Consider the following 18,621-nt stretch of genomic DNA (forward strand, 5'->3'; position numbering starts at 1 on the left):
ATGGGCTACTGAATAGCATTAGTGATTTTACATGGCGATTTCAACATCTCCAGATTTGGTAATGAAAACTTCAACTAAAATGCATGTTACAATCAAACAGCAAGTGTGTAACAAGTACAATACTTGGGTGGGGCTGTATGGCGTCGTGGGTGGAGCGGCCGTGCCAGAAACCTGAGGGTTGCAGGTTCGCTCCCCGCCTCTTGACATCCAAATCGCTGCTGTTTTGTCTTCGGACAGGACACTTCACCCTTGGTCCCGGTGCCGATCACACTGGTGAATGAATGATGAACGAATGAGGAGGAGGGGCCGTAGGCGCAAAATGGCAGCCTCGCTCCCGTCAGACTACCCCAAGGCAGCTGTGGCTACAAATGTAGCTTACCACCACCAGGTGTGAATGAATGATGGGTTCCCACTTCTCTGTGAGCACTTTGAGTCTCTAATAATAGGAAAGCGCTATAAAAAAAGCTCATCCATTATTGTTTATTATTAATACTTACAGTATAAACACGTTTTAGGGCACAACGGGGGGGAAATGGTGAATGGAACAAGTTAAAAATGAGATGTTTTTATTTGTGGAAATCCACATTAGCTGTTCTATTGCTAACATACAAAAAACCCCGTCTCGACCTAAGGAATCAGATTTGACTATGAAAGTCTTTAGTTGAAGATAACTTTATTACTAATGAAGGTTGTCAAACTGCCAGCACAGAAAGAGCACGGAACCTCAACCTTGATGTCGACATAGACCTTTTTGTTGAGGGTTCACAAAACTGCTATTTAAATAAAAAAATAAAAAAAGATGACTGCATGACTCATTTCCTCCCTTACTTTTCTGCGACCATAAAAATAAATCATATAGGAAGACATTTCAATCAAGGAGTGGTTATTTTACCCACATACACGCTGCAAAACATAAAATGTATTGTCCTTCTATTGCTGCAATCACCAACTGTCCCACTCCTACGGCTACTCTACTTTGTTTGCACATACATTTTATCAAAGAGTCACTTCCTGTTGTGTCATCATCACACGCTTGTTAATAATCTAAGGTTGTAGGTAGCCTTCGTACAAGGAAAAGTAGCTTTCCCCAGGCAGAATTGCAGCGCACATTTGGGTGACAGGAAATCAGGTATATTTTAAGTTACCGTATTTCCTTGAATAGCCGCCGGGCGCTAATTAATTTAAAACATCTTCTTACTCCCGCGCTTATTCAAAGCATGCGGTTAAAGTAAGCAGGCGCTATTAATTTTAAAACCTCTTCTCACCCCTGCGCTTACCAGTGGCATGCAGTATAAAATTGAGTGTGATAAAAAATTAAAATAATAAATAATTATTCTGCGTCGGCGGCCCGGTGGTTGGGGACCACTACTCCACTTTTACACCATGACTGTCTGCGTGCCGGCCAGATGCATGCATTTCGCTGTTTCTTAGACGAGATTGCAATGCATACTTGGTCAACAGCCATACCTTTTACACTGATGTATGTGATGTAGGCAGCTTTAAAACTCTTGCTGGTGTGCGCCACACTCTGTGAACCCTCACCAAGCACATTTCTGGAGAGCATTGGCTCTGTGGCACATTATAAACGCAGCATAGGGATTACCCATAATGCCGTGTATCCATGACTCTTGGCTATTATACATGCGCCCCCAACCCCGCCCACCTGTGGGGGTGGGGGTTGGTGCCAGCGGGTGTATGGACGGTGTAGCCAGGAGTCGTGGATGCATTGCATTGTGGGTAGGTGTTGTGTTGCGTTTGTGGTGTGTTGCAGGGCATATGTTCTCCAGAAATGTGTTTGGTGTGGGTTCACAGAGTGTGGCGCATATTATTAAGAGTGTTGAAGTTGTTTTATACCACAACCATTAGTGTGATCGGTATGGCTGTGGAACAAGACAAACAGTTAGAGCAAAAAAAAAAAAACATTCCACCGTTTTGAAATGACGTCAGGGGATGGGTCTCTCGTGACGTCACAAATTTGACCTGGCGGTTAAAGTAAGCATGCGTTTATTAATTTGGGAGAGAGTCTTCCCCGGCCGTAGGTTAAGGCAAGTACATATTACATGCCCGGCGAAAGTCCAAGGAAATACGGTAAATTACAATAAAATTTTCGGTCATTAAATGGCAATTAAGTAGGTTACAATGTTACTAAAAACAATAACCTGATTATAGTTTTTTTTATCATTGATTTTTTTTTTTTTTTTACAAATTATTTTTTCATATTACCATGAATTGATTAACGTGGACCCTGACTTAAAAAAGTTGAAAAACTTATTCGGGTGTTACCATTTAGTGGTCAATTGTACGGAATATGTACTGAACTGTGCAATCTACTAATAAAAGTATCAATCAATCAATCAATCAATCAATATAACAGCAACAAAAACATCTCAGAAACGTTCTTAAATAAATTAGTATGCAACCTTCGGTTACTATATGTCAATTAAGGAGGTTACTGTCAGGCTTGACCCTGACAGTTTTGTTGTGTTTTAGTTTTTCCTCTGTGTGTATGTAGTATTTCCGGTCTTTAATTCCTGTCAGCACTCTTATTTTGGTTCACTTTCCTGTTTGTCTCCCTGAGTGCTGTGTCCCCTCAGCTGCGGTTGATTGGCTGACCTGGTGTCAATCAGCCCGCTCCTATTTAGACCTGTTTTCTCCTCCAGCCAGTGCTGCATTATTTGTTGTGTCGTGTGGTGCCATGTCAATGTAATTTCTACTTGTCGTTACTACTGGTCGTGTCATTGCAGCGTAGCGGTAAGTAGTTATGGGTTGATGAGGCATCATGTATCGTTTCGACACATTGCAAAACTGTATTGATACTGCGACAATACTGTGTCACTAAATACTGACATATGCTGGACATTAAAAATCCCTACAGGCAACCTATGGACCAACTCAACTGACACTGATTTTATGACCTAGTACAGGGGTCAACAACGCGGTGCCCGTGGGTACCAGGTAGCCCATAAGGACCAGAAGACTAGCCCGCTGGCCTGTTCTAAAAATAGCTGAAATAGCAGCACTTACCAGTGAGCTGCCTCTATTTTTTGATTTTTATTTATTTACTAGCAAGCTGGTCTCGCTTTGCTCGACATTTTTTAATTCTAAGAGAGACAAAACTCAAATAGAATTTGAAAATCCAAGAAAATAGTTTAAAGACTTGGTCTTCACTTTTTTAAATAAATTCATTTATTATTTTTACTTTGCTTCTTATAACTTTCAGAAAGACAATTTTAGAGGAAAAATACAACCTTAAAAATTATTTTAGGATTTTTAAACACGTATACCTTTTTACCTTTTAAGTTCCTTCCTCTTCTTTCCTGACAATTTAAATCAATGTTCAAGTATTTTTATTTTTTTTATTGTAAAGAATAATAAATACATTTTAATTTAATTCTTCATTTTAGCTTCTGTTTTTTTGACGAAGAATATTTGTGAAATATTTCTTCAAACTTATTATGATTAAAATTAAGAATAATTCCATCCATCCATTTTCTACCGCTTATTCCCTTTCGGGGTCGCGGGGGGTAAATCTAGAAAATCTTTAGAATCAAATTTAAATCTTATTTCAAAGTCTTTTGAATTTCTTAAAAAAATTTTGTTCTGGAAATTCTAGAAGAAATAATGATTTGTCTTTGTTAGAAATATAGCTTGGTTCAATTTGTTAAATATTCAAACAAAGTGCCGATTGGATTTTAACCTATTTAAAGCATGTCATTAAAATTCTAAAATTAATCTCAATCAGGAAAAATTACTAATGATCTTCCATAAATTCTTTTTAAAAAAAAATGCAAAAAGATTTGAATTAGCTAGTTTTTCTCTTCTTTTTTTCATGTGAATTTTTAATTTTAAAGAGTCGAAATTGAAGATAAACTGTTTCAAAATGTAATTTTCATTTTTTTTCCTGTTTTCTGCTTTTTTAAACCGTTCAATTAAGTGTTTTTTTTCATCATTTATTCTCTACAAAAAACCTTCCGTAAAAGGAAAAAAAAAATGTACGACGGAATGACAGACATAAATACCCATTTATATATATATATATATATATATATATGTATATATATATATATATATTAAAGGTAAATTGAGCAAATTGGCTATTTCAGGCAATTTATTTAAGTGTGTATCAAACTGGTAGCCCTTCGCCTTAATCAGTACCCAAGAAGTAGCTCTTGGTTTCAAAAAGGTTGGTGACCCCTGACCTAGTATATACAATAATATAAACCAAGTCATTGTATTTCATTTAGGATTTTTTAATATCTTCATTTAAATAAAAATATATATTTTTTATCTTTTTTAGATAGTCAATAAATAATGTGAACATGTATCATAACATGGAAATCTAAGAGAACGTGTTGTGAATGAGAATACTTGTGGACTGGGAAATGTATTTATTTATTTATTTATTTTACATGCGCTCTGAATACATACTGTTGATTGATTGATTGAAGATTTTATCAGTAGATTGCACAGTACGGTACATATTCTGTACAATTGACCACTAAATGGTAACACCCAGATAAGTTTTTCAACTTGTTTAAGTCGGGGTCCACTTTAATCAATTCATGGTAAAAACGTAATGAGTGATCCATCGAGCTGACATTTGAACCAGTGCCCTAAGGCAGTGGTTCTCAACCTTTTTTCAGCGATGTACCCCCTGTGAACATTTTTTTAATTCAAGTACCCCCTAATCAGAGCAAAGCATATTTGGTTGAAAAAAAGAGATAAAGAAATAAAATACAGCACTATGTCATCAGTTTCTGATTTATTAAGTTGTATAACAGTGCAAAATGTTGCTCATTTGTAGTGATCTTTCTTGAACTATTTGAAAAAAAGATATAAAAATAACTAAAAACTTGTTAAAAAATAAACAAGTGATTCAATTATAAATAAAGGTTTCTACACATAGAAGTAATCATCAACTTAAAGTGCCCTCTTTGGGGATTGTAATAGAGATCCATCTGGATTCATGAACTTCATTCTAAACATTTCGTCCCAAAAAAAAAAAGAAATCTTGAACATCAATATTTATGGAACATGTCCACAAAAAAATCTAGCTGTCAACACTGAATATTGCGTTGTTGCATTTCTTTTCACAGTTTATGAACTTACATACATATTTTGTTGAAGTATTATTCAATAAATATATTTAGAAAGGATTTTTGAATTGTTGCTATTTTTAGACTATTTAAAAAAAATCTCACGTACCCCTTGGCATACTTTCAAGCACCCCCAGGGGTACGCGTACCCCCATTTGAGAACCACTGCCCTAAGGAACTGAGCATGAGGATTTAGAGCCCTCCACTCTACCAACTGAGCTACAGAAACGGTTCGACACAAAAACACATACCGTTACATACCTACTAACAGATCGAGTAGAAACTTTGAGAGAACAGGATGAAACGACAAGGAAATGATCACAAATACATTTTTTTCCGATATATGATCAAAATATTAACACACGGCGGAAATGATCTCCGACGACAATAAATGACCAATGACCAACAACAGAAGTGCGGCGATTCTTTTGGCAGCAGCATGTCGTTGACAGATGCGCTTCCTTATAAACACAGTTTGGCGCGCAGTCGTCAGTGCGACACAGTTGGCGTGTCGGTCACGTGACCGAAACAGCTCATGATCGGTCACGTGACTTTCGAAAAGCGTTACGCGCACAGACACAGGGTTTTGCTCTATGAGCTCGACGCATGCGCCGATGCATCAGTGTTGCCGGACCCATCACTAGCGGTAAGCTATATTCGGTAGCTGTTTGTAGCTTACTGTCTTTTGTTCCCTGCTTCCAGTTTGTTTGTTCATAGCCAAGTTTGTTATCCGCCTCGTGGGCGCCTTTTGTTAATACCCTTTTGTTTGTCCTTGTTCTAGTATTTTAATTAAAATCATGTTTTCCTATTCAATGCCTGCCACCCTCTCTGCATCTTGGGGTTCGTCACAAACTCATTCTGACTGTTACCATGTTACCTAAAACATTAACTTGACTATAGTTGTGTGTATCATTTATTTTTCATTTTTAACAAAATATATTTATATATTTGACATATGCTATGTAACAGAAACAGGAACAGGAAGTCAGACATATTCGTAATTTTATCTGTATGCAACCTTCAGTTACTATATTTCAATTAAGCAGGTTACAATGTTTTTTAAAATAATCTGATTACAGTTGTATTTATCATAGCATTTTTCATTTTGAACAGAAAACCTTAACATGCCATTTAACAGGAAACAGGATGTCATGCATATTCTAAAATAAATTAAAATAATTGGAAAAAAAAGTAAAGTATGCACCGTTCAGTTACTATATGTCAATGAAGTAGGTTACGATGTTGCCTAAAACATTAAATTGATTATAGTTGTATTTTTTGTTGTATATTTTAGTATTTAAAAAAAAAAGTTATATATATATATATATATATATATATATATATATATATATATATATGTATTTGACTACAACCCATAAAGCAGGAACGGGAAGTCAAAAATATTTCAGAAAGTATCCAACATTCAATTTCTACGCGGCAATTTATAAAGGTACAGTGTAAATTCAAACATTTAATAATAACAATAATAATAATAATAATATATTTTATTTGTAAAAAGCACTTTACATTGAGCAAACAACCTCAAAGTGCTACAGTGTATTAATATATATAAAAAAACAATAATAAAAAGATAATACAAATAAATAAAAATATAAACTTGAACAGCCTAATAGCTGGAACTAGTATGCATATATCTATAAAAAGGCTATTTTTTCAAAGGGTTTTTAAGCCTTTTTTAAAAGCATCCACAGTCTGTGGTGCCCTCAGGTGGTCAGGGAGAGCGTTCCACAGACTGCGAGCGGCGGAGCAGAAAGCTCGGTCTCCCATAGTACGTAGCTTTGTCCTTGGAGGTTGGAGGAGGTTAGCCTGTTTGGAGCGGAGGTGTCGTGTGGAGGATTTGGGGGTGAGCAGTTATTTGAGGTAGAGGGGGGAGGGTAGTATGGAGACTTTGTATTCAATCCTGAGTGGAACAGGAAGCCAACGAAGGGATTTGAGAATTGGTGTGATATGGTTGTATTTCCGCACTCTCATCAGGATCCATCCAAACATCCATTTTCTACCGCTTATTCCCTTTGGGGGTGGCGGGGGGCGCTGGTGCCTATCTCAGCTACAATCGGGCGGAAGGCGGCATACACCCTGGACAAGTCGCCACCTCATCGCAGCTCATTAGGATCCTCGCAGCACTATTCTGTAAGTACTGCAGCTTCTGAATGCGCTTTGAGTACTTTGAAGGTAGAAAAGCGCTATACAAGTACAACCCATTTATTATTTATCCCAACAAGAAGTGTGTTGCAGTAGTCGAGCCTGGAGGAAACAAACACCTTACTTGACGACAGTTGTATTTGTTATATTTTTCATTTTAAACAAATACTATTTGGCATGTGCCATATAACAGGAACAGAAACAGAGTCCCTGTACAGTATGTACAGTAAGCATCACTGTACCGGTTATTAAAGTTCTATGATAGTCACAGTTTGATCCTGGAACAGATTATATTTCGATAATTATTTTCTAAGGAAAATATACTGTATGTATTTTTTGTAACTGTACTAGGGATTTAAATATTTCAGCAACACCCGGTTTCATCTGATTCCGATTCTTGGGGTGTACTGCATTAGGAATCGATTAGCGATTAAACACGATTCTCGATTCAAATTATTCCTCACAATCAGGTTAGAAAATATCCTCTTTGCTGCGAGTTTGATCAAACCCCATTCATCCATTTTCTACGGCTTGTCCCTTTTGGCGCTGCGGAGGGGGGCCAAAAGTACTAACCAATTCTTGAAAATAATTAATCGATTCAGAATCCTAATAAATGGTAATTACAACTGGATGTAAATAACCCCTAATTTATACCGTACTTGTATTTTTTCCCATTACATTTTTTTTAATACCAAAAATGTACATATGCAGGAACAGTAACACAAATCAACAAATCAGAATTACTACTTTGTATTGACTATAAATCACAATCCCCCCGTCTCTTAACACAGATTTGCCAAAGCAATCATGACATTTTACAAAATGAAAGTCAACGTTTGTTTTGGAATGCTAACGAAGCGTCTGGCATCTGGATTTCCAAAAGTGTTTGAGGCGATGCCGAGACACGGACTGTAGCACATTTGCTCTGTGGGCGCCTGCTGTGGTGACCGGGGATGCTCAGAGCTGTGGGGGTTGTTGTCAGCGAGGGCCAATCTCCCACTGGGGTTTGGGATTGTGGGGTTAGGTCAAGTCATTTCCTGCTCTGAGAGCCCCTCCGTCCCTCACAGCTGTCAGTTCAGTCAGAAACTCAACTCCCACATTTGTAAGCCTTCTTTCGTGTGCTTTTTTTCAGAGATATGAGGCGTGAAGGAGGATGCCGCTGGAACAAAACAAGGACTTGTTTTCCCGAATTGGAATTAGAAGCTTGCAGTCGCATTCACATTTGCAGAGAAAGCATTTTAAGTGAGTGTCTTATTCAAGATGAATGAAATGTTTTTCCAAAACATGGGACTTAATCTGGTATCCGGGGTTGCTGTGACGTATTAGCAGGAATAAAGTATGTTGTGACTGCAATGAACTTTTACACAAAACCAGGAGCTTTGAAAAGACCAGTACTATTTTAGATCACAGGAACCGTTAAATAGTTAGTTCTATGGCCGTTATTTATCACTTCCGTACCCAGCGGCGTCGTAGGAGGGAATGCTGTACACCACAGCTAGGGAAACAAACAGAAACACTATACTTGGCACAAAGGCACAAAAAGGGAAAACAAAAACAACTAGCATGAAAGCTAGGGAAAAATACAAAGTAGCGCGAAAGATAGTGAGTAAAGAATGGAAAGCAGTCGTCATCTGTTGCGTGAAAGCAAATTAGGATCCAAGACAGAAAGAACAAAAGGGGCAGGCTTAAATAAGGCAGTAATCAATAGTAACAGGTGTGCGTGAACCGAGAGTAGCAGGTGGAAACAATATGCAACCATGGTGACAGAGCAAAACAGGAAATAAGGAGGTCAAACTACAAAATGTGATATAAAAAGGAACAAAGCAACAATATGGTATGATCCGGGCATCGGATCATAACACATACAAACCCTTTATTTATTAATATATATATTGTAATTCAACGATTTGGTGCATTTGCAAACATCTAAAACGATGTACAAAGCAAACTATAACCTGCTACTCAAGAATGTACAACAATTCTTCTCAACAAAAGAAGATAAATAAAACCTTTGAGTAAAAAATCTAGTTTAAAACCTCTGTATGCCCGTACAACACTTAAAACCTTTAGCATATCCGTATGTGGAATTAAATTATGGAATCGATTAACCAAAGAAATTAAACAAAGCACCAATATGATTCAGTTTAAGAGACGGTTCAAACTACAGGTGTTCACAAAATACACAGAAGAACAATTATGAGGAAAATCTTGAACCTTTTAAAAAAAAAAAATCCTTATATATTAAATACTTGTTCGGTTACTATGGTATATTTTGGTATTACTTATTTATTTATACACTGTTCTGTTAGAGAGAACAAGGAAATGGGATAAAATTGCTATGTTATGAAAAGTGGTAGGATTAAATAAGCTCAGCTTCCTCCTACTCCTTTTCAGACATGCTGTAATGAAACAACTGGATATATGTGATGCATTACAATGTATGCCTGTTCGAAATAAACTGAACTGAACTGAACTGAACGCCGATGATACACACATGTCCTTTAAAACTGACTTTGAAACAACATTGCAATATAGTTTTAATTGTAAATAGTTGATGTCCAACATTGGATCCACGTTGTTGGTTGGGAAAAGACCAAATTTCAAAGGTCAAATCAACGTCACAACCTGACATTGGGTAAACATTGTCAAAAGTATGTTGTTTCAACGTTGTTTTTGTGTTGTAGAATTTTGGTTGGGAAATGACCAAAATTCAATGGTCAAATCAACATCAGAACCCAACATTGATTAAACATTCTCAAAAAGCAACGTTATGCACGTCAGGACCTAATTAAACAAGTTCTCAATGTTTTAATATTTTGTGTCTGCTGGGAGGGGGAGCCCTGGGCTTTTGTCAAATTTGAAGATATTTTTTTTTGTCATTTAAATATCCAATTTATTGAAACAAAACCATTATAAATGTTAATATAATATAAATACAATCGAGAAAGTTCATTAGTAAAGTTGTTTGAATCAAATTAATGTCACTAAGGGCCGCGTACTGTAAAGTCAAAGTATGCAAGGGCCATTTGATATATATTTATTTGTTTTAAAAAATGTTAAAAAACACATATATAAAGACAAAAAATAGTGTGGAGAGGGGCGTGTTGCACGCGTCCCCTGCGAGGGGTGGGTATGTGCAGGGGCCGGCCATGAAGCAGCCAACAGGTGAGTGGATACCTCAGCTGGAACGAGTTATCTAATCACCTGTTCCCTTTATTGGCAGCGCTGGAGACCATGAAGCGGGACAGACGCATGAGGACGCGGGAGAGACGCACAGAGACGAACAGAGACAGCTGAAAAGCTTGAAAGACGGACAATTGTGTACAGTAAAATATGTATTAAATACTGTGTCAAACCTGTATCCTGAGCTGTGTGATACTGTGGTCAGAAGAAGCCGGGCGAGACGCAGGAAACCTCTACCACTGGCACCCAACTTAAGCGAACCACGACGATGTCCACCACATCACCCCTGGAGGCGCTCGGGCAAGTGCTGGCCGAGGTATCGGGAGCAAGCCGGCAACAGACGCAGCTAATCCAGCAGCTGATGGACAGATCCACGGTAGGAGGGGGAGCAGCGACATCCATGCAGCGAATGGGGGAGGCAGAAGATCCCCACACCTTCCTGGATTTCTTCGAGGCCACGGCGACCTCATGCGGATGGCCAGAGGCAGAGTGGGGAGTGAAGCTGCTGCCGCTTCTTGTGGGGGAGGCACAGCGAGCGGCGTTGGCCCTCCCGGCAGCCGCCAGGATGCAGTACGACAACTTACGCCACGCCATCCTAGATCGGGTCGGCAGCAGCTCGGAGGATCACCGGAGGAGGTTCCGAGCGATGAAATTGGGCCAAGAAGACCGACCATTCATCCTGGCGCAGCAAATGAGGGACGCGGCGGACAGATGGCTTCAACCAAATGGTCAAGATCCTCGAGTGGTTGAAAGAATCCTCCTGGAGCACTTTGTCGACGCCCTCCCGCCCAGGACCGCAGCATGGGTGAGATACCACCGTCCAACGGAGGTAAAAACAGCAGTGGCACTGGCTGAGGACCACCTAGCGGTCCAGAGGGACAACACACCGAAGGCAGCGAAAAGGCCCATCCCAGCTCCACGCCGACGACTCCCACCACCAGACCGACGGGCACTGGAGTGGCGCCCTCACCTGGCCGGAGGACCGGGAAGCAAGGATCAGGTCCCCTCCTTGAACAATCAACACAAGCACACACACACACGCACCCAGTCACACACACATGCACATCCAACAAGGGGGGGGGGAACCGGTGAGCCAATCCACTGTCTCCTTGTCTGTTTCAGGGTACCAGCGCTGTCCAGAGAGGGCTTCCCTCACAGAGGGCGCCTCAGACGCCCGGGCCGGTGTGCTGGGGTTGCGGTCAACCCGGTCACGTTCGCCGGAAGTGCTCCTTAATGGAGGTGGGGCATGTGATGCGGGTTGTCGGGATCCCAGCACCCGCCCCCGATCCGGGGGAGACGTACTGTGTCCCAGTAAGAATACAAGGGAGTACATACCGGGCAATGGTGGATTTGGGCTGTAAACAGTCCATGATGCACCAAAACCTGGTTCGACCCAGGGTGTTGATGCAGGCGACACTGGGAAGAATTAGGTGTATTCATGGGGATGTGCACGAGTACCCGATTGTGCCAGTGGAAATTTGGTATGAAGGTCAAAAGCATAATGTTAAGGTTGCCGCAAGCGCGCACCTTACGCATCCCATAATTTTAGGAACAAATTGGCTGGGGTTTAACCAGTTAGTGACACAATGTGTGGGGATGCGTTCATGGACTGTAGGACAGGGGAATATCCGCGCAGTACTCGCTGGCGACGCGGATTCATCCGGCACTGACAGGCGGGAACCGGCAGGGGGTTCGCGGGAGGCCCCATCGGCCCTCCGCTGGCAGTCCACGGAGGATTTTCCCCTTGAGCAGTCCCGCGATGAAACTTTGCGCGCGGAGGCATGTGGAGAGGGGCGTGTTCCACGCGTCCCCTGCGGGCGGGGTATGTGCCGGGGCCGGCCATGAAGCAGCCAACAGGTGAGTGGATACCGAAGCTGGAACGAGTTATCTAATCACTTGTTCCCTTTATTAGCAGTGCTGGAGACCATGAAGCGGGACAGACGCATGAGGACGCGGGAGAGACGAACAGAGACAGCTGAAAAGCTTGAAAGACGGACAATTGTGTACAGTAAAAGATGTATTAAATACTGTGTCAAACTTGTATCCTGAGCTGTGTGATACTGTGACGCAGGAAACCTCCACAATAGATTCAGCATTGTGTTATAGGTGAGAAAGTATATTGTTATTAGTTATTGCAGGGGTGTCCAAAGTGCGACCCTGGGGGCTTTTGCAGCCCGCAGTTTGAGTTTTGTTGTCTTGCAGAATAATGTCGTGAAAACAAAAACAATACAAATTTAGGAAAAAAGAGAAAAAAGACATGATGTATTGGGGAAAAGCTGACATTTTTTTGGAATAACTAAAAATAATACACTTTGGCACTTATAACACAAAGCTGACACTAAGTTTTATCTTTATATACATATATATATATATATATATATAAACACATGTATATTTTTTTTGCAAAATCAAAAAATATCAAAATGGACCCTGCATGTTTTGAGGTTTCAGAATGTGGTCTTTGGTGCACCCCTAAGATATCAGAATCACAATGTCAGCGTTTTCTCATTAGATCTTTTTTTCTTGCTTTTGTTTCTTTTACTGACGATATTCAGCCGGCCAACAAAACTCAAAATGGCACTCAGTCTGAGATTATGCCTACACTTCTTGGCAAAAATTCAAAATGGTTTGTTCCACCTGGATACTTGGAACACTTCCCTCAAAACGAACATCATAATGTCATTAAAGCTCACCTTTAAACATTAACTCGCAGCGCCAGCATTTTGGAACAAGGACAAGGTGATAGAAGAAAGGTAAAACTATAAATCTATCTGTGGCAGCATAGGAGGAAGTAATGTACAGGTTTTAATCTTGCATCTCATTGCCCGTAACTGTGGTGTGTTCAAAGACCCCCGGTTAAAGTTACAAATATGTGTCACTAGTTTTTAAAGACATGAGAAGACTAAACTCCCAGGAGATGCACTAATAATAATCATAACAATAATGAGGCATTATTATGATTCAGATTAACCACTGATGATAATCCTCTGTGTATCAACTAATCCAGAACTGGGAAAATTAAGGCCCGTTGTTGTGATCCGGCTTCCGGATCACACATCTAGTATGTTTTGTCCCCTTTTTGTATTTTCCTATTATGTTTGGTCATGTTTTGGACTCATTCGATCCCGTTTCATAGCGCACTTCCTTGTTTACTTTCGCCACCATGACTACCTTATTTGCTCCTCCTGCATGGCTCATTCACACACCGGTTTGTAATTATGTTTTCTGTATTTAAGCCCCTCTGCTACCTAAGTTCACTCTCGCCAGTTTGTTTGCACCTGCAACCGTTACGTGAGTAGTCTCTGTTTATTTTTCTGCTTGCTAAATGTAGCTTGCCTCCGCACGCTCGGCTCGCGCTTTATGGATTTCGAACTCTGTCTTCTGTTTATATTAGCATTTAGTTTTCTGTGCTCAGACACGCCTTTGATTTGCTCTTTTGTACCAGTGTTCTTTTGTAACTTCACATTAAAAGGCTGTTCATACCTTCATTCCTGCCTGCTGTGATCCTGCGCATCGAGAGGCGACACTCCCCGCGCATCCACGATGACGCGCAAACGTAACACCCGTGCCTTAATGCATGCGGCCCATTAAACTTTTCAAATGGCCCGTCAGACATTCCCAAATATTTTTTTCAGATATTTAAGATCGAAACTGTAGCTGCCATTATGATGTGCAGTGATGTTTTCAAATTACCGTAAATCTTGAACAATACAAAGTATTTCAATGGTTGGAATCTGCGCTTTTGCATGATATACTCGGTACTATGGTAATCTAATTAGTTACTATGGTAATCTAAGTCACAGCAGCTCAGACGAGGCACCAAGCAGTGTGGGTGGGGAGCGTTTCCACAGAGTGTTTCCAGAGTAAGCCTGAAAATGCGGGGTGTCAGGGACAGACATGGAAGGATATTTTTACAACAAAGTTCTGAAGTCTAGTGATGTATCAGATATATCAGATCGTAGATGGCGAGGGTTTTTACCCCTCGCCTTCATATTTCACTGTTTGTTGCATTTTGCTTAATTTTAATATATGTTGATCGAGAGGGGGTGTGACGTTCATATGTTGTCAATATTCAGTGTTTTATCATTAACAATTAATATTTAAAATCCCACATTCTTTATCTTCATGTACATTCTGGGTGTCTCATTGAGTAAACATTTATTTTATTTCATTCCGTTCTTTTAAGAAGGTATGTCAAAATGTCTTCAATCAGACATTATTGGCAGGTTTTGTATAAGATAGCAAAAAACACAATTCATAAAATCAGGGATCCAAGAACAAAAATTATAAAAACTAAACCAAACGAAAAAAGCCTTCGAACATACTCCGAAGTCTCTAGTAGGAGCATAACTCAAATTGACAGCTTCCTGAACTCCCTGGATTTACCTATTTTAGATGGAAAAACAAAACCAAACAATGTCGGCAGATATAACTGCAAATTAATGAAAAGTTGCAATTAGTAGGCTTAAATTAAGTAAATCGCCAGGATCAGACGGTTACACGGCAGAGTGGTATAAGGAATTTAACAAATAATTATTACCTGTTTTACTCTCCACATTGAATTGGGTTTTAAAAAAGGCACAAACGCCACTTAATTGGAGGGACGCAATTACTTCAGCTACACCAAAAGAAGGCAAGGATAGAATTGAATGTGGGTCTTACAGGCCAATATCGGTTCTCAAAAATGTTAATTTAATTCCGTTTTTTAAGGCGGTCTGTCATAATGTTATTAGCATTCAATCAGACATTATTGTGAGGTTTTGTATTAGTGTTCCTAAAAATAGATATACTGGCCCCCGGACACATTTCTTTCTCGCACCTTGGCCCCCTGGGTCAGAATAATTGCCCAGGCCTGAACTAATCTCTAAAGATACGTCACGTGGGGGGTCGCAGCTCACTGCGGGGTCGTTTTCCCGGGATGCAGAACAGACAACTCCGGACAAAGCGTGAAGGTAGGAGCATGATTTACTTTCATAAATCATAGCTTGAACCAAAAAAAAAAAACAGGAAACAAGCAAAAGGAAAGGGTGCCGTTCGCACGACAAGCTAAAGAACCACAACTTAGCACTAGAATCATGAACAAGAAAACTAACTTGCTGTGGCATCAACAAACAAGACTTACGTGGACCAGGCATGAAGCGAACAATGACGCCAGGCCGACTGACTAGCAGAAGCAGGCTTAAATAGTGCCTCTGATTAGACACAAGTGAGCGTCCCGAACACCAGAGGCAGGTGAAAACAATAAGCAGCCATGGCAACCAAACCAAACTCAGAGGTGTCACAAACAGGAACTAAAAGTAAAGAAAAACTTGACACTTGCTGCTATGGCCTCAATTTGATATTTCTATTTCTATTTTTTCATGCAAGGGGAAAAAGTGTTATTTATACATTAGTTATAATCGTTGAAAGACTTTTAATTGAGTGCCATTATTTTTTTCATTTCCATCAATTGTTGCATGTTACAAAACAATGTCTTCACGTCCGTCCGTCCTTCTCACGTGACATTCAGCAAACATGTTACATCCAACATTGCGTGTATATTTACTACATGCTGGACCCCTGGAGAGAAATACGCCTGTTTCCATTCTAGAGTTCCACTCTCAAGGAGAAGGTAAGAAATGTTTGTGTTAACATAGGTGCACTATGGTAAATGCATCTGCGTCTGCGTATTTGCTGACACAGTGTCACGGGGAATTGACTTATAGAGGAACCAGCTGTGTACAAACATGTAATAGCAATTACAGCTATACTGGTCTGCAATACGTACCTGCCATGCTCGAAAATTCCTCCCTGTGGCTGAACTTGCATCACATGCATAAATAAAATAAATGTGCAAGTCAAAAATGTGAAGATTTTTATTGAGGGGTGGAGTCATGTGACTGGCGAGGTTTAAAATGGTGAAACTAGGTGCGCCAACACTGGAGAAACTCCCCATGTTCAACAATTTTTTCTGTCACTGCTCTCCCACCCACCACTTCCTTAAGGCCGACACGGAACAATAATGTTTGGTGTCTTTATTCAAAGTACACCGGCATGTACATCACCGACAGTAAACGTTATCGTTACCGACTGCTGTTACGAGTGATTTGAAAAGCACGCCTTTTCCTTCATTTTTTCTCCTTCAATCGAGCGGAATTGCGGTTGACCGTTGCAGGTTGGAGGCAACAGGAAGGAATCGGCCTCCTCAGATGTGTGAGTGGGCCTCGCGACGCCACCTCTGACCTTGTCTAGTGAGGGGATACAGCTCGCTTGTCAAACAATCGAGCGCCACCAGCGGGAGGAAGAGGCAGAGGTGGACTGCCTGAAGATTGATGTTTGCCTTAATGGGGAGCTGGAAAAAAAAAAAAAAAAGCTTTAATTTTCTGACCATGACAAGCAGGGGGAAAAAAAGAGCAGGTCTGAAATCACTCTAAAACTCTACTGTACCGTAAAGAGTAAATACATTCATTCACTCGTTTGATTAAAGTTAAAGTACCCATGATTGTCACACACACATTAGGTGTGGCGAAATTATTCTCTGCATTTGACCCATCACCCTTGATAACCGCCTAGGAGGTGAGGGGAGCAGTGAGCAACATCGGTGGCCGCACCCGGAAATAATTTTTCCTTAAGCTTCAATGCCTTTTTTCAGGGGCACTCACCTTTTGTTAATTTTTGGTTTAAGCATTAAATATGATAACAAACCCTTGTCGTTTCACAAGATGTGTTCCTGACATCTACAAAGCAATTAGCTACCGGTTGCCACCTACTGATATGGAAGAGTATTACACGGTTACTCTGCCAAGTGTTACCGCAGTCGGAGGCAATTTGCAATCAACGCACTTGGTTATAAATGAAGGCCAACATGATAAAGAGCCTCGCCGCTGACTTTTCTTCGTCGCAACGTAGCTCTGTTCTCAGTAAGCTTCGCGTGTCTTGACTTCCCTTCTGATCTCGCTCGTTTGATTGTTCCAGGGTGCCTTATTCCTGATCCTTTTTGTCTCTTATTTTCCCCACAGTCACTCGTATTGCAGCTTCCGCTGTGCGCCTCGGCTGCTGCCTTTTCCCTCCTGGACCTTGTTTGCTCTCCTTGACCCCTGTTTTGGACTTCCGGACTTTTCCCTGTTGCCTACAACCCCGCTCGGACCTCGGACCTCTTGGCTTCTTCCCCTTGGACTAGGACGCTGTACATCCAACACGCACTTCAACAAACCTTACGGTATTTCCACACATAGTTTTCCATTCAAACACATAGTAGCATACACACCCCATGCACTCATCAAGCACTCATCAAATCTGTTGAGCTTGATCTGCTGTTGTCGTGCCGTCACCTTCCCCTAGTCCAGGGGTCGGCAACCCAAAATGTTGAAAGAGAAAAGAAGAAAAAGAAGAAAGAAGAAAGAAGAAAAATACAAAACAAAATCTGTCTGGAGCCGCAAAAAATTTAAAGCCTTATATAAGTGTTATGATGAAGACAACACGTGACGTACGTGTCTATATCAGCTACATTAGCCTACTATCAAAGGCTGACGCAAATCTTCGTTGACAGAAATGTTGTATTTTAATTTTTATTCTACACATTTTCGCAACATTGGAAATCATTAGTAAAATGGAGGCTTCTCACAGGATGAGATAACTCCTGGAAATGACTGGCTCAGAATTGCCAAAAGGTATAGATGTTTGTGTCAAGTTAAAGGAAACGGCAGGCTGTCTCCTTCCAATGGATTTATTACAATATTTGCAAGCTGGGTAACATTTGCTGTGGTCTGGAACACCATGGCCCACAAACATGATGATGCAATGTGTACATTTAATTAGCATAAACAGCATGTTAGCATTGCTTAGCTTGGAGTCATGGACTGACCAAATATGCCTTATAGGCACTCAAGCAAATCAATAAAATCAACTAAGCCCACCTTTGTGTGTTCACGGACAGTATAAAACATTTGGTGGACAAAATGAGACGATGAAAGAGTGGCATAAAACATGTCTTTCTGTGGCAGCGTCGGAGAAAGTTGTACATGTAAACAAACTACGATGAGTTCAAGGATTGCTGAAATTAGTGAGACAAAACGGTGCTTGCCAAATATTCTCATCAGGGAAGCGTGTATTGTATAACATAAAAAGTGGGATTTCTAACAACTACGAAGGTTTTTGTCATGTGTCATTCTCTACAGAAAATATATTAAAACAAAAAATA

At 40.4% G+C, this 18,621-nt stretch overlaps 1 protein-coding gene across 3 annotated transcripts; it reads left to right on the top strand.

Annotated features, from left to right (window-relative positions):
* Positions 1–5,642: 5,642 nt before the first annotated feature.
* LOC133554695 (uncharacterized) lies at positions 5,643–18,545 on the top strand. Of its 3 annotated transcripts, none has more exons than XR_009807186.1 (4): positions 5,643–5,742; positions 7,092–7,247; positions 8,392–8,501; positions 17,441–18,545. XR_009807186.1 is itself a non-coding variant. In XM_061903726.1 (4 exons), the coding sequence occupies exon 4, from the start codon at positions 10,711–10,713 to the stop codon at positions 11,674–11,676; it is 966 nt and encodes a 321-aa protein (XP_061759710.1). In that variant the 5' UTR covers positions 5,643–5,742; positions 7,092–7,247; positions 8,392–8,501; positions 10,483–10,710; the 3' UTR covers positions 11,677–12,483. The 3 variants fall into 3 exon arrangements, 2 of the variants coding, with proteins under 2 accessions (XP_061759710.1, XP_061759711.1); XM_061903726.1 differs by lacking the exon at positions 17,441–18,545 and adding an exon at positions 10,483–12,483; XM_061903727.1 differs by lacking the exons at positions 7,092–7,247; positions 17,441–18,545 and adding an exon at positions 10,483–12,483 and having other exon boundaries at positions 5,653–5,742.
* Positions 18,546–18,621: the final 76 nt, after the last annotated feature.

Source organism: Nerophis ophidion, linkage group LG06 (genome assembly GCF_033978795.1).
Source record: "Nerophis ophidion isolate RoL-2023_Sa linkage group LG06, RoL_Noph_v1.0, whole genome shotgun sequence".
Lineage (NCBI taxonomy): Eukaryota > Metazoa > Chordata > Actinopteri > Syngnathiformes > Syngnathidae > Nerophis > Nerophis ophidion.